General features: G+C 38.9%; 2 protein-coding genes across 2 annotated transcripts; both read left to right on the top strand.

Moving 5' to 3' along the window:
- The first annotated feature begins 887 nt into the window (after nt 1-887).
- Nucleotides 888-2,954, top strand: LOC136444293 (protein wech-like). Its single transcript, XM_066441806.1, has one exon. It carries the CDS (start codon nt 888-890, stop codon nt 2,952-2,954), a length of 2,067 nt encoding a protein of 688 aa, XP_066297903.1.
- A 2,021-nt stretch (nt 2,955-4,975) lies between these two features.
- Nucleotides 4,976-23,470, top strand: LOC136444646 (beta-1,4 N-acetylgalactosaminyltransferase 1-like). Its single transcript, XM_066442313.1, has 14 exons — nt 4,976-5,332; nt 11,212-11,288; nt 11,875-12,051; nt 12,518-12,637; nt 13,405-13,511; nt 14,167-14,222; nt 14,579-14,759; nt 16,075-16,161; nt 17,760-17,950; nt 18,788-18,928; nt 19,388-19,508; nt 19,983-20,090; nt 20,451-20,649; nt 21,404-23,470. Exons 1-14 carry the CDS (start codon nt 5,276-5,278, stop codon nt 21,549-21,551), a joined length of 1,770 nt encoding a protein of 589 aa, XP_066298410.1. The 5' UTR covers nt 4,976-5,275; the 3' UTR covers nt 21,552-23,470.
- The last annotated feature ends 1,138 nt before the right edge of the window (nt 23,471-24,608 follow it).

Raw genomic sequence — 24,608 nt, 5'->3', positions numbered from 1 at the left:
ATTGCTCAAATTATGTTGACAGTACTAGTAAATGATCCAACATTCCTTTCAAAATGTAATGGTTAAGCATTGGTACATATCTGATCATATCTGATAGCTATCTCTTATTTTATCAGATAAGAAATTCTAACATAAGTTTTTACAGAGGGCTGCACCTTAATAGTTTTCCCGGTGGTAAGCTGGGCGGGAACGTTAAGTGTTTTGACCCTCCTTTATTTCAGGTTCACTAGCTGGTAGATCTAGAGTTGTCTGTCTGGTCCAACATGGCAGAACAACAAACAGACAAGACGGAAAATCTCCACACAAACACTGAAGAAAAATCCTTTCAAAGTCGAGTATGCGATCTCTGTCAATCTCTAGAAGACACCACTGTGCTTTCGTGTCGTCACCGCTTCTGTCATCCATGTCTGGAGCAGTTACAAGCGACTGAACTGGAGGGGGAGTTGACTTGTGTCGTGTGCAGCTCTCACGCCCCCCTCCCCCAAAATGGCGACCGAGAAGAAAAGGAGCGTCATGCGCAATCAAGGCTAGGCACAACAGACGTGATGACTGAGAGTCAACCTACAAGACAACCGCATGTGAAAAATTCTAACCATTCAGAGCCAACCATCCCATCCTTTGATTTAATACAAGAAGCACTCTCTGAATCGGAGGCACCAAATACCGACGAGAGTAAAGTTGTAAGTGCAGGTAAGCCAATAGAAGAAAAGCTAGAAGACGTAGAATATGTCTTGTGTTTAAACAATTTGGATGGCAAATATCAAGCTATAAGCAAGGAAGAAAATACCTTGCTCCCTGGGCAACAAGAGTCTGATACTACAGAATATGAGCCGACAGGAGAATCGGACGACCCCAACAAAATTCAACATTTCAAACGTTCTGATGTCATGTCAAAAGCTAGAAGAGGACGGAAGAAATCGTCATCAGGGTCAACATTACCAGAAGCAACAGCAGCATCAGAAGCAGCAACAACATCAACAACATCAACAACAACAGCCACAACAACAACAGCAAAAACAACAACAGCAAAAACAATAACAGAAACAACTGCAGCAAAAACAGTAACAACAACAGAAAAAACAAAGAGAGACGAGCCAGCCAATCCTTCAGAGGTCCCGAGGCCATCACAGCGTTTAAACTCCGAGGAAGGTGAATACATTCTAGTTTCGAAAGGGGCACCAAAAAATCATGAAAATCCGGAAGATTCGAAGTTACATGTCAAACTTGACATCGCAACATCGACAGCCACTTGTGAACCAATGGGTCATGAAGATATTTTAGAATATCAAGAAAATGGCGAAGGAAAGACAAACGGAGTGGATATGAGTGCTCGGGAAAAAGATATGGAGGAAAGTATGGAGAAGGATCTTAAAGAGTCGTCGCCACACCATAAGAAGGGGTTGTGTAAATGCTCAAGGGGTGACGTTAAATCCGTGCACTGTAGTGTCTGCCAGAAATATGTCTGCCTCCACTGCGCCACACACGAACATAAAGACCACTCTGAGGAAGAGATCCGAGAAGCTCTTGACAAAGAAAAAGACAAGATAAAGAACGGCTTAGACATTGCCAGTACATGCGCAGAAGCATATAAAAAGAGACTCGAAGAACTCACCGAAGCAGAGCAAAGCCTTTTGAGACAGTTCGAAAACATGAGTATAAAGATCGCCGACCATTCGGAAATAGCTCTTGGTATGATCAACGAGCGCGTTGAAAGCATCATACAAGCCGTACGACAAGAAGCGGAGAAGGCAAGGGAGTCTGTCCGTGATTTTAAAGCGGTGAGCTTGGAAGAATTCATTGCAGCATTCGAGGAACGACGGGGAAACATAAGCGAAGAACGCGAAGCTGCAGAAGTAGCGTTTGCAGCGTCGTCAAGCTACAGCAACATCTCACGGAAGATACTTGACGACGGTAGCTCCGCCGTGGTGTTGACTTCATCCAACAGCCTGTCCGAAGTCTTCAAAACGTTGAAATACCCTTGTGAGAAGACGCCCTCTCAAAGTGCAATACCGTCGGATTACGACAGGCGTCTCTGGTTCATGGCGCCCCAGGTTGACCTCAACGGGGAGATACAGAAATGGTTCGGCAAAGTTATCAACAATTCCTGTAAAGAAGTAGTTGCGAAAGAAACGAGACGTCCATCAAAGTCACCGACAACACAACAAGGTCCAACACTGATAGCATCGCTAAAAAGCGCCACCACGCAGCTCCACAGGACCTTCAGTGTAGCAGCAGACGAAGAAAACGACATTATCGTCGGAGGTCAGAACATCGTCCGCATCTTCAACAGCGCCACCATGCGGCTCAAAAGTGCAGTGGCTCTGGCCTTCAGCCCGGAAGGACTTGCGGCGTACGGTGACGAAATCTTCGTGACCGGAAACGGGCACAACATTCACGTGTTGAAAAAGAGTGGAGACAGTAGACGTGTTCTTCATGTTGAAGGGGTCCTCTCTCGTCTACAAGGTCTAGCTGTAGACAGCACCGGAAGAATCATCGCAACCGAGGGGCGCCAAGTTTTCGTTCTTCTCTCAGACGGTACAGACGTCTGCACATTCGATGTCGCTTCCGAAGGGGGTCCCGTCAGACTGTACCCAGCGACGAACAGCAGTGATCGAATCATCATCAGCGACCAATCAGGACACAGCATCAAGTTGTATGACGCATCCGGGAACCTCATTCGTCAAATAGGCGGGAAAGGGAAAGATGACGGACAGCTGCTAAGCCCGGCAGAGGTTTGCACGGATGCGGAAGACAACATCATCGTAGCGGACACGAAGAACAACAGGGTTTCCCAGTTTAATCCGGACGGGACGTTTGACAGACATCTGCTTGTGGAGGAAAATTACGTCAGGTTTCCATGGGGCGTGGCCATGACTGGAGACGGTAGACTTGTGGTGTCGTCATTGGCTGTTGGGCAGGCTGTCAAAGTCTTCGACTTACACAAAAACTCTTAAGATTTAACAAACCCCTTACCGCTATGTTTGATGCTGTAGTGTTTTCTGTACAGAAAATGTCTAACTTATGAAAAAAAGCTTTCTCTTGATTTGTAAGTTTTTTGTTATCTGTACTTTCTTTAGAAATGTATTATCCATTAATATAAACGTACTTTACCGTAACTTACAAGAAAACAAAACAAAAGTACCAATATTTCATTTAGTTCGTGTGTTCGAGAGAAAATTTATTGCGCTTATAACACTCAAGATAGCATTTTATATCTTAGGTTTATGTTACCATTAGTACATAATACAATGTAAATGATCATACAAAGGTTCCGCGGTTTTTTTGCGTATGTTATGTTAAAATCATTACAAAAGCTTTGAAAATTCTGCATTCTAGCTAAATTACAATGCTTACGTCATTTGACCTGAATAAGATTACTACCGAAACGCTTTTCAGAATCTCATATAATTGTTTTTCCAAAGATAAGGCCACAGCAAGTGAAATTTTATGGACGATATCCTCTGCAGACTCCAAATTTAGTGCGCGCGGGCAAAAAAAAGGCGGGCAAGAAAACACAGGAAATCCACATTTTCAAATTTAAAAACCATTAAGTATATATATTTTTTTAAAGAAGAATTGAAGCGATAAAAGATGGTATTACAATCAACAAGTCTTTTGTCCCTGTATCAAATAAAACATTGACTAACACTGATGTCAAAATTAAAATCATTGTAAAGTTTTAGCCAGCCCAACTGATATCAAGCGTCACACTGATGAAAGCTTGTTTGTATCTGAAAAAATTAGCAGGTAAAGTTCGGCAGCTGTACGCTAGGTTGCACGTCGTCATTCCGATGCGGTCGGTGATGCGGACGTGCGCTTTCAGCTGGAAAGTGCCTTTTTGAGTGTGTAGCTAAGTGCAGTTTGTCATTGCTATAAAAAGATATTGTGTGTAGTGAAACTGTTGGCCATTTTTTTTACATGATCTATGGTAAATGTTCTCAACAGAAAATGAATGACCTTGGTGCATTTCCTATAGCTGCATCACGAACGCGCCCATGTAAAACACGTTTTATAACATGTAAGCCTATGGGCGAAAAATACCTAAATAATGAGACCAGAAAGGCTAACTGAATTTACTGTATAGCGTCATATGTAGGCAGTGCTCCGGAATTTAGCGTCGAGCGTTGTCTGAACACTCCCATGTACCCCCCCCCCAAGAAGGTATCAGCAAAAGTTGGTACTCAACTTAAATTCAACAGCTTTGACGCAAAACTAGATAGTTGAATTTTGCGTTAAGTTTCGAGGTCTATTCGGAAGCCTGTGATTTAACGTGCGTCGTAATCAGCTCTGAGAATTTAATCGAGATTCGTCATCGGTATATTTTTCATGTAATTCGTAATCACTAACCACCCATGCAGGCCCTCCTTTTGGGACAGGCTTTAGACGTAGTATTTTAATTCCGTCTCTTTTTCGGCATTCATCAAGTATGTGGTATGAGAAAGAACATGGTAATTTCAAACACACCACTTATACTAGTCCTATGCTTTATTTTAGTGCTAGATTAGACAATTGCGTGGCCCAGAGTCTATACGGAAATGTGCACTACCATATTCACCGAAAGGTGTTGAAAGAATTTTGACCTAATTATTTTGGCAGTTTTTTTGCATATACAGACACAAATCTCTATCTCTACAAACATTCAGCTACACTATTACCGAGTAAGTATTTTACGTGTTCTTTTTCTTCTTATACAAGTTACTATATTTTCCTTACAGACTTTTGACATTACCCTGTCAGTTTTTTTTCTGCCGCAATATAGGAAAATATCATGAAATATGAACGATTCACATCTCTATCGATTCAAATGAACTGATATCAAATAATCGACTGTAAACGCCCAAATATTGACCTTTGACACCCAGGCAGTTACAACAATTACAGTCGTCGCACCCCCTGTTGCTTTCATCACGAGCGGCCGCGATGACGTCACAATGACGTATGGCAGGTAAAAGTCAGGTGGAACGTAGAATGTTGTTTAGTAATTTGATCCGCTGATTTATATATCAATTAAGAATTTAATCTGTTAGCATTATTTCCCATTTCAGTCGTCAAATACACAAAATGTAAACACAAAAAATGGTTGCTCGTTTATGTGGAACATATATAAGTGCCCTCCGGCTTGTAAAGAATTAGGTGTGTTACCCCGGCTATTTCACCTAGGGTCATCCCCCCATTGTTAATCCCTTCTGTGGCCACGATTACGTGTCTGCACACAGACATGTTTAACAGGGAGACAAGTACACTCTTGTACATGTAGCCATGTATCAACCAGCTTATGGGACGCCATGTCGCTCCGTATGAGATTCAAGTCCAAGAAGATCAAACGTCAGAGGTAAGTGCATGTTTTCTTACGAACTTTTGAACGTCACGACACACTACAGAAGATTTTACGCCTCGAAATCTAAACGGTTGTTAGACTACTCTCGTTTAAACGTGTTGACTGGTACGTGTTAACTGCATACACAAACCAGACTGGCGAAGGGGATCGGATATGTGAGTTGTCTGATCGACTCGTAACTACCGTCGTTTGGATCGACAGAATTTCTGTGAGTGTGCTTTACCGTATTCTTCTCCCTGTAGAAGTTGTGGTGGTGGGAAATCGTAGGATTTCCTGATTCCAAAATGCCATCATGACTTCTCTGACAGTGTTTTTGGGTGAAAGATTGTCAACGGAGCACAGCAGTCACGAAACCAATCTTGATAAAACCTCCATTGACAAAACATTATGATCTGTCAGCCTAACGTCTGCTTGGAGAAACTCTTGCATTGTCTGCGCGATGAGGAAGTAGTGTTGACTCTAACGCATTCGTGCATGACTTGACTAACAGCCAACTACTGATACAAACAGATAAGACATGTACAAGACCGAATCGTTCGTAGCTCACTCTCCTTTCATCTTGGATTTATCATTTAATCGTTGACATCCATGTATACATAATTACCTTGTACAACAAATAAATAGAACAGGTGAGCTGTCTTGATGGCTGATTTGTATATAAACACTTTGTAATCTCATATTTATCCCCATGAGACTTATCGAGAGAAAAGGTTTCCGTGTGGAACAGATTGTTGTCTTAACTATTTCTTTGCAAGCTGCAATCCTAGCAATTTTCCACGTATAATAACAAGCTGTTTTCTGCATTTGTTCTAGCAAGGACATTATATAAATAATGGGAGGGGGGTCTAGTTAATTGAGCTGTATACATAAGGTGTTTCATCGCATATGAATTCCAAGTGTAGTTGCTTCAGATGATGGTACAACAAGCTCTTTTCTTTATTTGTTGTAGTTAGTCTATTGAGATGTATACACATCTACAAGGACATGTTTACATTAAATCAATGAGTTTTTATATTATATATGAAACCTCATTGGTTGAATACAGGATCAAAAGACCTGTTGGTCATGATATCATATTTCTTCGCCTCAATTATTGTTTAACAAGACTTATGACATGTATGATCTCAAAATTTGGAAATATAGGAACTTTGTTTTTTTTCGCCCTATCTCATTAATTTTGGAGTCTGCGGAGGATGTCATCCATAAAATTTACTTGCTGTGGCCTTATAACAAATATATGTGTATTTTCACATTCATTGAGTTTACAGTTCAGGTAACAACAAAGTTACAACAAAAATGTGCTTACAAATACATACAAGTTGGCAAGAGTATAGAAGTCTAGTGTACGCAACAGATTGTTGTTTTAACTGTCTTTATAAGCTGTAGTCCTAGCAATTTTCCAAGAAACGTGTGAAAAAGCAGTCGGATATTTCCGTATGGGACAATTTGAGATATCGTTGTAGTATCAGACTGCAGTATGGACAATGTGTTTCATGGCTGTGTTTGACTAAAAGACCATATTCAAAAAAAAGTGTTGTCCCACTGGGATACGGTAAGCAGACTTAGATTATAACAAATATATGTGCGTCTTTACATTCATTGAGTTTAAAGTTCAGGACACAACAACGTTACAACAAAAATGTGCTTGCAAAGACATACAAGTTGGCAAGAGTATAGAAGTCTAGTGTACACAACAGATTGTTGTCTTAACTACGTCTTTATAAGCTGTAATACTAGTAATTTTCCAAGAAACGTGTGAAAAAGCAGTCGGATGTTTCCGTGTGGGACAATTTGAGATATCGTTTCAGTATCAGACTGCAGTATGGACAATGTGTTCCATGGCTGTGTTTGACTAAAAGACTACATGAAAAAATATTGTTTTCGAATATTTCCGTGTGGGGCAATTTGAGATATCGTTGTACTATTAGAATGTAGTATGGACAATGTGTTTCATGGCTGTGTTTAACTAAAAGACTATATTAGAAAAAAAATGTTGTCCCACTGGGATACGGTAAGCAGACTCAGATTGTAACAAATATATGTGTATTTTTACCTTAATTGAGTTTACAGTTCAGGTAACAACAGCGTTACAACAAAAATTGTGCTTATGAAGACAAACAAGTATAGAAGTCTAGTGTACACTAAGTTAATGAATTACAGGGACTATTTTCTAAGCGTTAACACATTCTGATCGTGGAATGAATTTCTACTTCTAAATTTTCAAACGATTTCGCCCCGAGTCCCTGTGCCCCCCCCCCCACCCACACACACACACAACAATGTAGCACGCAATAAGAAATACGATATTCACTGATTTCTGCCTGAGTTTTTGACGTTTTATCTAGAACTTGGACGTTCGAGCTTAGTATAGGTTGAAGCGCTTACTAGTATTTGTTTGGTAAATCTTTCCTCTCATAATTGAAGTCAAATCCGCCATTGTTGTGTTGGCACTGACGACACGCTCTGATAGTGGTTAAACTTCCGGGTCATGGGCAAGCATAGCGAACCCGAGACAAAAAATATTCAGTACATTTGACAGACGATTTCAGATCATTTTCACAATAAATTCATATGTATCTATCCAATGTCCCTCGTACAAGACAGCTTGAACATGGTAAATGCAGGAATTTTGAGGGTAAATCTTGACGTCAAAACGGGTACGCGGAGAAAAGGCCTTGGCACATAAATTAGTTACAATCCCCTATAGCTAGCGATGCATGTAATCAGGGTCATTGAAGCACTCTTTCGAGCTGCTTCTACGTACGTTCTGTCCTTGAATCCCTAAGGCTAAGGTCTTCATGTGAAGAATTCTGTTGTACATAACGAGGCAGTAAGGCGAGCTCCAATTGTGTATCCCTGGGAAATGCACTTTACACCTAACTTTCCCGCGCGATGATTGGCTCAGCCATAATGAAGTTAAATAACTTCTATATAAGGCAAGGGCAGCCTGATTACAGGTTACTGCAGTGAACGGACTCATCCGCGTAGCCTGGTCAAGCGGTAGCATCCATTTAGGATTGAAGATCTAAGGTGGACAGGTAAAGGGTCTTCGAAGAAGCCAAAGAACACCCACCCACTCGTCTACACTGACTGCAAAATCAGTAGTATTGGTGGATCACCGCGCGACTTCAGGCACTTCCCAATAGCTTCATATGGATGAAAGAATAGGTAACTATTTACGCAATCGACTCAGGTGAAAAAAATGGAGTACCCAAGCTTTGGTTATGGGCGTCCTCTTGGATGGGACACGTAAAGCTACATGTAGAGGTCCCCTGTTGGAGGAGAGTTACACCTCAAACATACGAAAGACCAAAGCGACAAGGTCAGACAGCTTCTTCAAGCCACTTTTTGACATTTTATCTAGAACTTGGACGTTCGAGCTTAGTATATGTTGAAGCGCTTACTAGTATTTGTTTGGTAAATTTTTCCTCTCATAATTGAAGACAAATCCGCCATTGTTGTGTTGGCACTGACGATACGCTCTGATGGTGGTTAAACTTCCGGGTCATGGGCAAGCATAGCGAACCCAAGACCAAAAATATTCAGTACATTTGACAGACGATTTCAGATCATTTTCACAATAAATTCATATGTATCTATCCAATGTCCCTCGTACAAGACAGCTTGAACATGGTAAATGCGGTAATTTTGAGGGTAAATCTTGACGTCAAAACGGGTACGCGGAGAAAAGGCCTTGGCACTTAAATCAGTTACACTCCCCTATAGTTAGCGATGCACGTAATCAGGGTCATTGAAGCACTCTTTCGAGCTGCTTCTACGTACGTTCTGTCCTTGAATCCCTAAGGCTAATGTCTTCATGTGAAGAATTCTGTTGTACATAACGAGGCAGTAAGGCAAGCTCCAATTGTGTATCCCTGGAAAATGCACTTTACACCTAACTTTCCTGCGCGATGATTGGCTCAGCCTTATAAATGAAGTTAAATAACTTCTATATAAGGCAAGGGCAGCCTGATTACAGGTTAGTGCAGTGAACGGACTCATCCGCGTAGCCTGGTCAAGCGGTAGCATCCATTTAGGATTGAAGATCTAAGGTGGACAGGTAAAGGGTCTTCGAAGAAGCCAAAGAACACCCACCCGGTACCCACCCATCCCGCTTACTCGTCTACACTAAGTGCAAAATCAGTAGTATTGGTGGATCACCGCGCGACTTCAGGCACTTCCCCATAGCTTCATATTGATGAGCCGATCATTGCGCAGAAAGAATAGGTAATTATTTACGCAATCGACTCAGGTGAAAAAAAAAAAGGAGTACCCAAGCTTTGGTTATGGGCGTCCTCTTGGATGGGACACGTAAAGCTACATGTAGAGGTCCCCTGTTGGAGGAGAGTTACACCTCAAACATACGAAAGACCAAAGCGACAAGGTCAGACAGCTTCTTCAAGCCATTTCCAACCGCTCCGAAGCATGATTCCAACCGCTCCGTAGCTTTGGTCTTTCGTATAAACACGTTATAAAACCCAAGTGGTACAACAGTTATTGACAAAGGTAGGGGTCGATGCCGGCGTGATTATATCAAACCTTATAGTCCAGTCTTACGCATGCGCAGCTTGTGCCTAACGTACAATACTAGTGTGTTTCGCCTGAGGGCAGCTTGCCAAATACATGCAAAACAAACGGATATGCCCGGTCACATTTGTCGTGCGATCGTCTTACGATAAACCAAAAAAAAAAAAAAAACGATTGTAAACTGAGAGCATTGGAGGGATAGTCGTATCTTTTTTTCGAACAAACTTTAGTTGCTTTGTTATATAATTACGGAATCGTACATCGTACCTTCTACAGCGAATATGCCCGCACGTGTGATTTAGATGTCTAGATGTCACCTCATGTGAAAAGATAAACTATCGTCAATACTTTAAGATAAGACCTTGCCATAACAGTTTGGTTAGGGGAAATTATGTATCAGTGTAGGAGAAGATTTGTTTTGTTTTTCTCCATGTTTTTCGGATAGTTTGACGGCTTTTTATAATTAAATATAGCCTAGAGTGGTGTGGTTTACGATAATCATTCGGTAAAACCGGTTCTGACAATGTATTTCTTGAGCGCATGTGGTTGTCTAACCATACAATTTCATAAGAAATCTAGATTTCTTGACTTTTTTTTGTACAGATTATGGTGTATACGTTATTTAGTGACTGTTTATTTGACTTATGTGCCATACAGTTGTGTTTCTGTTGTTTTCTGTATGTTATATGAAAATTAATAAAAACATTTATTCAAAAAGATACAATTTCAGGGCTTGTGCTGACAATGTGATTGTGATATATGTATAAAGCTTTGGCATATGTCATTTGCTGTCTATTGTAATTCGCAATCTACTTGTAATCCCTCAATATAATCTCCAAAACCTGCTATTCAAAACCTAATACACTACATCAAGTGTAAGCTTTGACATTTTGTAAACTGTTAAAACATTAAAGAATGATATTTCTCAACGAGTTACTTTTCAATCCATGTAAAATAGTGTTTGAATCGTTATGACATTCAGTATGTATGTTTGTATGTATGTATGTACATGTATGTTTGCATGTATATAACAGTTATGCATGTATGTATGTTTGTATGTATTGACATGTGTGTGTATGTATGTATGTATGTTGGTGTGTTTCTATGTATGTATGTACATATGTATCTATGTATGTACATGTATGTATGTGTGTATGTATGTATGTATGTATGTATGTATATATGAATCTTTATCCACTCTTAAAAATGTATGTATGTATGTTTGTATCTATGTATGGACGTGTGTTTGTGGTTGTGTGTATGTGCGTGTGTTTGTGGTTGCATCTATGTGTGTGTATTTGTGAAACAAATGTGACTACATGACTATATTTTCATTCTTTTCACAGAGACATGCAACTATGACAGCTATAGCGAGCGATAAAAAGCTGTTTTTCGCATCGCTGCTATCTTTCGCCACCGGAAGGTAATGGCCTACACATTAGTAGAGAAAAAATGTGACTTAACGTCTATCTAGGGGGAGGCAAAACGTCTAGGGGAAAATATAGAGAAATCATAGAGAAATCATAGAATCTATAGTTGATTCAACACTATGTATTCTGGTCTTAGACCATCAAACTTGGTGAGTTTTGTAGCAATGGCAATAGTTGACATTAAAGTGAGTTTGGTTAGGATATGATATAATTTCTATAACTGTAAGAGGGTGAATATCATTTCATAATTATTATACTGGTCTCTCTTGTTCCATGTCAGAATTCCACTTATTGGATTAAAGGACATATATAGTGTATTGACATATAACAATTTAACTATCACCGGAAAGTGAATGTATAGCACAATACATACGAAACTGCCTAAGTTCTGTAGATCTGAAGTACAAAGTCTCATAATATAATTACATACTAGAAAGTTTCTTTGTAAAGCTACTGAAATTATTTAGTAATAGAAGTTGGAATACCTCGAATCTTCTCAAATTCATGAGCAATTAGCTAAATTTCTCACATAATTATTTTATTAGCGTTTTTTTTTACTGATATTTGTTTTACTTCCAGCATGCTAGTGTATCTGAACTGCTGGCTTTTGACGCCGCCATGTTATATCAATGTTTACACAAGAACACTTGGTGTGGAAAACTCCAAAGTACCCCCAGGCTACACGGCCCGGGCAGTCTTACGGCCGTTGAAAAAGGAAGAAGAGCGCCCCCTTCCGTCCACACCGGTTTATACAGGGTCAGTGTAACGTCATAAGGATACCATAATGAAGGCGGAAACAATTACAGGTTTGCGAAGCAAAACCTTTGTTGGATCCCTTGGTATGTGTGGTGGGCGCCATCTTGAACTTGTGACGTCGTAGGGTAGCCATACCATTTCATTGGGAGGGGTCTTTTTGGGGGTCGCTCTCTCTGTTTTTAACAAATCGTCAAACAACTATCACACATTCAACTCAAATAAAAGGAAGATTCAATACCAATTCATATTCATAAAAAGACCCCGTAATCGCTAAACTAACATAGCAAACCTGAAGTATATGTAGCACAAATACAAACGCTAGTTATATGCATTTCAGGTATCATGTTTGTCAATGAAGCTGTCACATTAACTTCAGTGGTAAAATACTAGTACGCCATTTTATTGCTGCATATCCAGTGTAAACAAACAATATAATTATCGACACTATCGACATATATTTTTGCAGTCTCATAGGAGAAAAGCCGTGTGAGTGCGTTGGACCATGGCATCAGGATTTCTTTTCACCAGCGCAGTGGAAGATCAGACAAAGGAACATGGAAAAATGTTTAAAGAGATACGAAGCAAGGTGAGTATCTATCCAGTAGCTTGTCAACGTAGGGAGATACATTCAACCACTGATACGGAATTGGACGTTGATAGATTACATGTACATTCACCATTAATGAATGAAGACCTTTATTTTACATGCTTGCCCCACTGGGCGAAGCACAGGTCACATGTTAACAACTATATACATATTCATGGTATTACTGCATATAAACATCTAGCATACTCTAGTACTTCCGACTTCCTCTCGCTTCTTGGTAATTGTATAGATATAGAAGGCTGTGTGATTAGTTAGAGTTGGTTTATCGAAGCCTGTAAGAAATATACATTTCTCTCTACTATTCAGGTATATGAATTAGGGGAATTTACATAACACATCACTGAAAATAATTATTCTATCGCTATCATACAAAGGACAGCCTACAATAAAATGTACTTCGTCTTCTACTTTACCTAGACTTTTAGAAAATTTGCAAATTTTTTGCTCTAGATGAATGCGGTTATGTCTTCCTGATTCGATTCGCAATTTGTTGCAACTTGTCCTACTTTTGTAACGGTTAATCTGTGACGTACATTTGCAATCTTTAGATATTCTTCTTCGTTATCGAAATAGTTTATCTGTACGTTTGTAGTTTATTTTTTTTGCATTTGCACCTTTGTTATCGTTATAATTTCGGATAGAAAGGTCTGATATGATATGCTGACTTTATCATCGCTGTATTGATGAATTATCCTGAAGTTCAGAGTGTTATTTTGACCTGGAATATTTTCCCCATTATTTTCCAGGCAAATAATATTAAAAAGCATTCACAGCCATGTCGATGGATCGTCGCCCATCAGCTATCCTTCTCATGGTCTCTACGTCAGGCCACTGAGAGCAGTGCAGCTTGATGGTAACGCATTCATCCTATTGCTGCCTTTTCTGTATTTGAGCATACCTTGTATTTGCACAAGGGTAAAGGTAGTCCCACTCCATAGCCCTTTTAAGACATGGGGTAGTTGGTCTTTATTCACTGTATCTAGACTTCGGTATTGGAAGGCGAAGCCCATCCCTCTCCTTCCACCGCCTTTTACTTCTCCAATCATATGACCAGAGTTTTTGTCCATTCTTTCCAAATGAAATTGAAGATGAACGACACTTTATCCTAGATTGTCCACGATATCATGATAAATGCTCAAAGCTGTTCAACCTTCTTTCCGTTTGTTTAACAGAATGTGATACATTCCAGTCTATAGATAAATTCAAATACATTCTAGAACGAAACATCCCTTACTGTGTGCAAATAGGTAAATATATCAAAGGATGTTGAGTTCTTAGAAGTAGTAGTGTAGATGATACGTTAAACTCGACATGTTATTCATATACTTGTACAATTAATCATTTTGTAAACCGTTGTTTGTTGTTTGCATGTATATGCATAATTGTAGAAGACCTTACGAAAGTCGCTGTAACGTCTAGCTAGGAATCAGGAACCGCAATCAATTCTGAGCAACGAAACAGTGTAGATATTTAAAAAAATATGTTTTCTTGTTAACTTTGCCCTGCAGGCCTTCGAATCTCCTGGTTTGACTCAAAGAGCATTGTCACCAATACAGTACATACGGTAAGCTCATAAAATTATTACATAATCATACATATATAGTTGACACCTCATCACTGATATGATGTTTGTATAAATTTCTCCAGTTCTATAATCATTTTCGTTGTTTCTCATGTCACGTCAACTGCTTCAATAAAACTTATGGATTACATATACTTGAATATGTTTTAGACTATAAGTTTGCTTGAAGGATATCTTTAACTGTGCTTATGTATTTGAATTGTTATGCGATGATTGTAAAATTAAAAAGACAATAGTTATTACGTCTTTCATATTTCGATGAATTTCGATATTGTTCATTTTAAGATACGCACGTATTAGTAATCTTACTATTGATGTATCTTTAAATCAACTTACAGGTTCGGCTTCAGTGTGAAAAGGGGTTTTTCAGACAACTTGCAAATGTACCAAGTGCAAATGTTTCAGGCGAGAATACGAACGACATGACCATTCAGACAACAAGACCACTCCTGCTAAATCGGCAGCTGCGGCACTTTGTGTACCTGAACACTGAGTTTGATACCAACGCGTTTGATCTAGGTAAGCTTTCTTCATAACAGATTTAATGTATTCTTAAAAATGGACACATACTCATGTATGATTTCTATGATACTAGCTCCCGTACAATCTTATGTATAAAGTACTTAAAGGAGTCCTAAACTCCAGAAGTCGGTGGTATGTTTTACTAGATTATGTATCGATGAATACATAATCAGCCGACTTTTTACAGAATTTTGCTTATGGTGAATTACACAAGGTGTGTTTTTTAAAACAATATGATACTCACTAAACCCTTGAAGACCCTACCCATGTATTCCCTATGTGTAAACATACATCTTTAATGGTGAATATTTTTGGCATAGATGAGGGGGGTTAAGCACATTAAAAAGGCCAATTGTTAAAAAAATAAAGAAGAACACAAACCAAGACGAGTTTTAACCACCCTGACATTCTTTTTGTAATCTAACTTTTGCCAGGCCTTGTCAGGCACATTGTAGTAAGCCATAGGCTGAGGTTGTTTAATTCAGTTAATCAGAAAATAGATGGTCATCTGGGGAATTCGTTAGAATACTGAATGCTTTTTGCTGCGCACGGGACTAGTGGGTACTTTATCGTATACTGTAAAAAGTATTCATTTTTACTTCCTAAAATTATCATCTATTGGAAAATAACTCCCCCCTCTGGACTTTAGGACTCCTTTAAAGATAGTATATGAGTATTGGCCTGAATACTTAGTGTCAATTGATATTCTCATCATTATCATCGTACTTGAGCAAATAGCCAGAGAAAGAAGATGGAAATAGAACTAGGTTGCGTGTGGTGATGCACGCTGTCTATTTTAAATTTTAACAGTGACTACACGAGCACAGCAAGTAGCGAAATAATCTACCCTGTATCTGCTTACGACATTCAGCGATGCGGAACGGATTTGAAGCATGGTCCCTATGGGAGGGCAGTGCCACATGCGCGTCAATATAGGGGTGCAATTACGATATTACATTGACGATAAAAGTAGTTACGGTGTAACAAAGACATCGTGCATCACCACGCCCAACCTGGCATACGATATGCCAAGTTACACACCAATGCGACGACGGGATCGTGAGTTTTAGCTGCGAACGCGCAAACAAAAGCATTTCTAATACTCCCAGAAGGAAGTCATCCTCCTTCCCGGAGTAATTATAGTCACTGTACCGCTCATATTGTCTACACGGCCACGGTGCAGCCATATATTCATTTAATGATGAACATGCGTAAACTATAACCTTTGTCGCATCCTAGTGAGTACGGTGATAATGTAAACAGATATATTTGCGAGATTTAATTCATTTCTCTTCTTTACTTCAACTTTCAGTGAAAATACATTATAAGAAATTCAGCATCACCATGCCAATTCACATACGTCATCGGCTGATCCCCTGGCTATATGAACAGGGTGGAGGTACGAGCTTTTCAAACTTTTTACAGCCTTTTTTTATGGTTATAACTTATAAAGCATCTAAATATGTAATGTTTCATCCGTGAATATAAGAAATTCATCATCAGGTTGGTAAGTCATTGAATAAATCACTGAATAAAAAGGCTCTTTTTTTACACAACCAAGATTTATTTAACCGACGTTTCGGTGACGATCTGTCACCTTCTTCAAGGCAATTCTGACTGGTTCACATAGTAATGCAGCACAGGTGTTGCTGCTTATACCTAATGAGATGCATTCCCAAACGCAAAGTATTTGCATATGTAAAATCACAGGGGATGACATCACTATGCGGTACCAAACGTACAGAAGTGTAACACATACACAACTATCGATAAAAAAATTGCTATGTGAACCAGTCAGAATTGCATTGAAGAAGGTTACAGATGGTCACCAAAACGTCGGTGGAATAAATCTCTCGGTTGTGAAAAAAAAGTTTTTTTTTATTCAGTGACTTACCAACCTGATGAAACTATTCACGGGTGGAATGTTTCATGTTTTAACTATTGCTCAGGGTCTGTTCTGTTGGATTTTGACTAATTGCATGATTTTTTGGAATTCTGATGTGTCGAAAGGTAGGGTAAATCGTGCAGTGTATTTCAAATAGTCGACAAAATCTACGATTTTGAAATCATTTTATACAGCCTTATAAGCACTTAACTCAACATGCATTCAATTGTTCTTAGATAAAAAGGAAATCCAAATGGCGAAATTGATCGGAAATACTAATGTCATGTATTTATTTCTTGGTTCCACTAACATGTAGCCAATGTTACTAAATTAACTTACTAAGGGCTAGCGTTATAGTTAGTCAGGATGGAAATGAGTTTGGCCAGGAACCGAGATGAACCGTAACGATTGCTTTATTTCGTCAGGATGGTTGGTTCTCAAAACGTTCTCTTTAAGATCCAGATGTCCTTAGATTTGAATTTAACGACCCTAGTCGAAGCTAAGTTCCCATATTCGCCTGTGTTAAGTGATGAAAATTGTTTTAGTGCATTTCGAAAGAATACAACATCTGGGCATGTCATGGGATTTAACCCAGAACCTCTTGATTCTAGCCCAAACATTCTAGTCATTACTCCACACGAATAAAAATACTATTTTTACACAACCAAGAAATTTATTTTACCGACGTTTCGGTGACCATCTGTCACCTTCTTTAAGGCAATTCTGACTGGTTCACATAGCAATGCAGCACAGGTGTTGCTGCTTATACATATTGAAATGCATTCCCAAACGCAAAATATTTACATATGTACAATCACAGGAGATGACATCACTATGCGGTCCCAAACGTACATATGTACATACGTAAATATTTTGCGTTTGGGAATGCATCTCATTTGTATAAGCAGCATCACCTGTGCTGCATTGCTATGTGAACCAGTCAAAATTGCCTTTAAGAAGGTGGCAGATGGTCACTGAAACGTCAGCGGAAAAAATCTCTTGGTTGTGTAAAAAAAAAGTACTTTTATTCAGTGACTTACCAACCTGATGAATCTATTCATGGATTAATCCACACGATGAATCATATTTACTTTCTTACCTTAAAATTGCAGAGAGAATCCAGGACAGAGTCAGTGTGGTGGTAAAGACCTTCCTTCGGTACAGCAATCTGAGACGTTTGGTCAGATCAGTAGGAGAGCTGTATCCTGGAACAAGAATCATTGTTGCAGACGACACACCGTACCAAAAGTTCGAGAGCTTCCAGGGCGAGAACACTGATCACTACATGATGCCGCAGTTTAAGGTAAACTTCTTAATATATTTCACCTTAATCAATTCAAGTATTTCAGATTTTAAGACGCCCAATGCTACAGATAGATTTGACTATATATTTAGATACAACAGCTCACACTGTGTTAAAATATGCAAAAACATAAAAATTGTTTTGTTATTATAAAAATAATGATACTCATAATTAGCCCAACTTGAATCATGTTAAACCTTAGATAGTCATTTTGTTGTAGCGAATAGTTTTTTTCCATATTTATGTCTTGTTCTATGTTAACTGTTGTTGCCATACTTTGTACCTGCTACAATAGTCGTGCAATAACGTTCTATTCAACATCAACTCTTTTAATTCTGCTTGGTACTTCATACCACTTTTCACTAAAAAACCGTTGAATTTTTAAATATCTTAAAAGAAGATATGCTAAATTGATTGGGTGATCCCCAAGGTGTTCAAGACATTCTAGAGCAGGCCTCGAATACACTTTTGCTTTAAATGGTGGTCTTAAAGCGGAATTGTGACAGTTGACGTTACATTTTAAGACAAAAAAAAAGTTAAAATCCCAGGCAATACGTTTATAAAAGATTAATTTGACGTTCGTTTTTCAATGTGACTCATGTCTGGCAGGTCGGTGGGTTTGGTTATATTTTTTGGAATTGCCATTATTGAAATACCAGTACTCCGAGATTACCTTCTAATACGATACATAGTACATAAATGCAATAGAAATTACAATTTATCAAAAGAATAAACTAATGAAAATATTTCATACAATCTATGTATGGCATTGCTTAGATTTTTTAATTTTTTAATTTGTTGTTTAGAGCTAAATTTCATGCTTTTATTTTTCGGTAGGGGTTCTTTGCTGGACGAAATCTGGGGCTTTCACAAGTGTATACCGAGTATTTCCTGTATATGGACGATGACCATTATCTGAAGCCTTACACAAAGTTAGAAGTCCTCGTTGCTCTGCTGGACAGAACAGATTTCCATGTGGTAAGTCATGAATTATAGTGACCATTCCGTAGAAACTTGGTAGGTTGTGCAGTCCATTATATTCATAGCTGATAGACTAGTGGACACTGCATCGAGGGGTCACAAAATGGTGCGTTATTAGGGAGGGCGATTAAAATACTTTTTTCACTCAATCCAGATTAATTTTCTGGGGAGGTGGTGGTGAAAGATGGGCTCCGTATTCCAATACCGTGCCTTAGAGACAGTTCAATCCCCAATAGATTTTTAAAATCTGTAAGAACCCGATGCCCTTATTTAGAGCCTCTGAAAGCTATGAGATTTTTATGAAATAAACGTTTGGCCAAAGAAGGGACATGTAGTGATAATATGAGTTACACTACTTTGCAATAGACTCGTCTAAGAATGGTATTTCAATTGAAGACAAAAGTTTGTTTTACGAAGTCTATAAGATTGTTTTCCTGTTTTATTCATTGATCACAGGTAGGAGGGGTGTACGAGGATTTGGAGATGTTCGCCACTACCATTCGTGTGTTGGGAGACTCTGAACATGCCTGTTACGAGAAGCTACGCGGATGGTACCACACGGTACCTGAATTTCCAGGTAATACGGCTATTCAATCAGTACCTTTTGTTTTCTACAACTGACATCTTAGTAGAACCAATGGATTGCATGGTTACACACAGTTAAGACACGAGAGAAATGCGTTTTACCTTTATAAAATGTGATTAGAAGTAGTCTTAATTTGATTGACTGTAACCCTGATTACGATGCTACATACAATGGCATATTTTGATTAACTATTTTGGGCGTATTTTGATAAAAGTTGCAACTAATGGATTGATTACAATTATTACCTTTAAAAAAATTATAGACTTTGACCAATTTGTGTTATTTGGGAATAGATGATTATCAATGGACATATCTATAGCACATCACTCGAAAAAGTCAACATCACCTGGCTAAGGTATGAGTTCGTGGAACTCTAACTGTACTATGAAAGATGGTCTTTAAAGGATGCATATCGCATTGAATGCATGACGTTGATGAATGTGTGTTCTATATTGTGTACTCCAGGATGCTACGCTGTGGACCATACAGAAAATTTCTTTCTTGCATCAACGGCTGAGGTCAAGGCCATTGGGTTCGATCCGCACCTTGCACAGAGCCGACTGGGACACCAAGGTAAAGATATTCATTGAATATGAAATGTTGTTAATAAATTATTATTCTCTTCTCACACGGAGGTACTAAAACAACAGTAGCTAATTCAACTATTAGCATACAACCTTGTCTTAAATCAATCTTTTTTTATAGACTACGTTAAGACATCCTAAACTGTCTTGGCCAATCTATTTGCAACTTACCATATCTGTATTATCCGTACGGGATTTTAATGCATTGCTAATCTAGTACTTCACATTTCTATTAAATTTTAAATGGTATTTGCAGATATGGATTAAAGACAGTCAAAGCCTAAGTTATTAGTAACAAATATATATGTTTGAAACTTAAGTTTTTCTTCTTCTTCTCCTATTCAAATAGAGTTCTTTACTTCCGGGTTGGGAAAGCTGCGTATTGCGGTCTGCAGTAATATCATAGTTGGCCACAACAAAACGACCGAGGGCGTCGATGTCGAACTGTATCAGAAGTATCGTGTTACGGATAAGGCATATCGTAATATGAGGATACGGCATCACCTGTTTAGAGACAACCTCACCTGCGTCGGAGTCAAATATCCCAGGCAAGACATTTGATTTTACATTTTGCTATTAATTACATGTATATATTATCGGCATCCACCGGTCAAGACGTCATAGGGCAAAGCGACGTACATTGTACATATGTAAATACTTTGCGTTTGGGATTGCATCTCATTAATATGTATAAGCAGCAACACCTGTGCTGCATTACTATGTGAACCAGTCAGAATTGCCTTGAAGAAGATGACAGATGGTCACCGAAACGTCGGTGGAATAAATCTCTTGGTTGTGTAAAAAGAGTATTTTTTATTCAGTGACTTACCAACCTGATGAAACTATTTACGTAAGACGTACATTGTGTTTTCTGTTTTATAATGTTAATCTGGTTGTACGACGTGACATGATATCAAACGCCATAAGCAGTGTGTTTTATCGTTTATGTTGAACAGTTCCATAATAAAATCATCATGCTCTGTAATAATTGTTTTGTGAAAAAAGAAAATATCTACGGTCCCTGTGAATAAGTAACTTGTTAGGGTTAGGGTTATGTTGCTTTTCAGTTTATCAACTCGTATTGTGGGGGATGTCACTCAAAACGTCTGGAAGTGATTTCCGAACCCTGTCCAGTTGTTCGAGAGATTGAACCGTAGTCAAATATTGTTAACATGCATGTCTACTCTTCATAAACGTACCCTTTCACATTATCAATTTTAAAGATGTTTGGATAAAAGAGGGGGTACCATGACGTCACAGACACTTCTTTAATAAAAAAAAAATATTTTCTATCGTTTCCAGGAATGAGTCGCTTGCACAGAAAGTCCCTACTTCCCCGAAGGAAGTAAAAGACAGAAGAGAGATGGAAGGGGTGGCTATGCTGAAGGAACTGCAGGATAAGACACACCCACTCCATCGATACGTTTACGGAAAAGAAGAAATAGACTGAAACCAGAGCAAGCTGCTAGGGGGCCCAAACCTACACCACTTCTTTATTACATCAAAAGATAAAAAGCTATCTGCCACCCAAAAATCAAGACCATAGCACGTCCAGGTAAAAAGATACAAAAACCGAAGTTCTGCTGCAGTACAGATGTCACATACCAGAGAGCCCAAAATCGACCTTTTTTGACTTGACAACACCCGTCTACATACCAAATATCATCACAATCCATCAAGATGTTCTTGAGTTATGCTGACTAGAGTATAGTCCGGAAACACAGACAGACAGACAAAGAAACAGACAAACAAACAAACAAACAAACAGACAGACAGACACACCCAAAACTACACCTCCATTTTTCATGGAGATGAAATACAGCTGGACATCGCGGAACGCGCTCTGAATGACAATTATAGCAACGTGTCCACAGTATACAATTATGCTGTTGCCATTGGGATTTCTTCAATGTCAATGAAAAGGTAAAGCGGCCGAACTCAGACTGAAAGGGAATCACTTTTTGATGTGCAGCGCGGGTTCGACATGACTCGCGTATTCAGCCAAGTACATTAGGTTACCCCTACTCCTCACGACATGTGTGCTGGGTTCTTTTAAATCAAGAGGTTTGACGCCTGAAGCTAACCAATGCATAGGGCCGCCGACTTTACGTCCCCATCCGAAAAGACGGATACAATCTCTCACGCCTGCCCGACCCAGGTGCGAATTTCTGTCCACCGGAATCATGGACATTTGATCCCGTATGATAAAGCATAGGGGTCGCTAAAGACTTGCGAGAGCGGACTATGTATTGTAATTTTTGTTTACATTTACATATTTGCCTTCGGCACGAATACGCCAGACATGAAGTGAAGTACGATTTTATAAGTTGCATCTTATACTAAGCTGCATCTTCGTTATATTTTTTGTCCAATGATCTTGTGCTATATGTATTATACATAGCATGCTGATGTTTCTGTCTGTAATATTTATTTGTAACTTTTATGTAACGTGTAAGGAAACTCATTTTGTTTTGTGCGATGTTCTGTATTTCTAAGTGCAATATTAGTGATGTTTGCATTAAAGAGCATATATTTGAAATTTGCGTTGTGTGACGTTGTGAATGTATCGTATCTAGTTTTATGTTGTGCATTTTGTCCAGTGTTGCAATGATATGAAAAACCATAAGCGTTCACCTGAGAACGGCAATACTGTGTAGTTTCCAATGTATGTAACGTGTGTAAAGGAAAGGAAAAAAAAATGATCTCGGATCTCAAATGAAATCAATGAACTAATCTTCCACTGGTCGTGACAGAGAAGACAGCCGCTATATACAGTATTTACAGGTTCATTGTACGGGGGAAATGCCCCTAGCTTTTTTCAACAAGCACAATGAACAGTGGACAACGGCTTAACCTCCTGTTCTTTAGGGCTGCAACCCTTTCCGGTAGCGTGCATATCGGATGAGCAACACAGCAGGAATCCAACCCGGGGCTTCTAGTTCCAGAGGCAAGACCGCTAACCACTGTACTACTACGCACGCTGTAGTGTAAATGCCCAACATGAAGCTTACTACTGACTTACTCATCACACAAATATAGAATTGAAATTGATAAAAAATTATCATGTATTACACTTCCTTGATCAGTTTCATGATCAAACAAAATTAAAACAGACCACATCTTGAAGAGCTGAACTTATGAACTTCTATGTTTGTATAGTCAGCAGCCAGAGCATATGGTATAATAAGCTTTATTGATGTTTAAAAAGTACAGCGACTTTCGTATGGTCAACTAGAAGCTACAAAATAGAATTACAAAATAAAAACCACACCTGCCTAGCAATGCTTAACAGCAAATCCTAACACAGGTAATATCTTATTACAATCAGGTAGGCTAATCGCGTGTTTTAATATACTTTCTAATGAAAAAGCAATCTTATACGTAATACTATTTGATTATCATCATCATCATTATCAACACCATTATCATCACTATCATGATTATCATACTCACTGTATATCAAAGAGGCCGAAAACAGTGACTAGACATTATTTGTCACTTGATTCTCGATACCCATTTACACCGAAAAAAAAATAATGTTATCTGACAGGATAAAATTACATTCATAATGATAATTATGATACAGCTTTTTTTAGAGATTTAAAGGAAATCACCAGCCAATGTCATCCTATAGGCACGCTAGTGAGTTTTTATGTCAGTAAGACATTCATAGTATTTCTATGTAAACTAAATTTACATTTCTATGTAAACTTCATGTATATTTCTATGCTAACTACATGTACATTTCTATGTAAACTACATGTAAATTTCTATGTTAAGTACAGGTACATAGATTAACCATGACACCAATTCTGATTCTGTGCTTCGATATTTCATAAGGCACTACTGTCAAGTAGTTTTGTCAGTGAAATATTCTTACGTATTGGAGCATGCAAAGTGTGTACTATGAAAAATGATTTATGCCCTTTTCTATACTAATGGTTATTTCTGTACTAGCTGTGGCGATATTCAGCCTCTGTTGCAATGTTATCCTGACGTCATGAGGTTGATGTTAGGATGACGTCATGTATGTCATCATCTTACTTGTTCACGTCGTAGTCTGAAAGAGGCAAAGATGTTTGTAAGTCAGAATCATCAGGCGATGTGCTTTCACTACGACGGGGTTATACCGTCCTTTTTACGGGGTGACATACCCTTTCGTTGGCTTTCATACAAGACGGGGATGCGCCAGGTCTCCCGTCCGGGTGAATGGTGTAAATCACCGTATGGCTGATACGAGACGGAGGTTCGCCAGGCCTGCATCCGGGTGATTTGTAGTGAACCACCAACTCCAGACAGAAGGATTTGGACCATAGCACACCGGGGCATGCCCCTACTCTTTTTCGAAATGTGTGGTGGGTTCTTTTACGTGCGCGGGGTGTGGCTCTCGAGCTCCCCAAACACGGGACCTCAATTTAATGTCCTATCCGAGGGACGTCCCTGACGTCCCTAGATGAGCTAGGTACTCATTTACATCTGAGTGAAGTGGGGAAAGTCAAGTTAAGTG

This window comes from Branchiostoma lanceolatum, chromosome 11 (assembly GCF_035083965.1).
Source record: "Branchiostoma lanceolatum isolate klBraLanc5 chromosome 11, klBraLanc5.hap2, whole genome shotgun sequence".
In the NCBI taxonomy this organism is placed as follows: Eukaryota; Metazoa; Chordata; class Leptocardii; order Amphioxiformes; family Branchiostomatidae; genus Branchiostoma; species Branchiostoma lanceolatum.
The sequence above is the reverse complement of the archived record's forward strand: the minus strand, read 5'-3'. Positions and strand labels throughout refer to the sequence as shown.

Excerpts from the sequence above, each read along its gene's own strand:
- LOC136444293 (XM_066441806.1), top strand. The coding sequence starts at position 888 with ATGTCAAAAGCTAGAAGAGGACGGAAGAAATCGTCATCAGGGTCAACA.
- LOC136444646 (XM_066442313.1), top strand. The coding sequence starts at position 5,276 with ATGGGACGCCATGTCGCTCCGTATGAGATTCAAGTCCAAGAAGATCAA. Across the intron at positions 12,638-13,404 it reads TTAAAGAGATACGAAGCAAG|GCAAATAATATTAAAAAGCA; the intron begins GTGAGTATCTAT and ends ATTATTTTCCAG. Across the intron at positions 20,650-21,403 it reads GTCGGAGTCAAATATCCCAG|GAATGAGTCGCTTGCACAGA; the intron begins GCAAGACATTTG and ends TATCGTTTCCAG.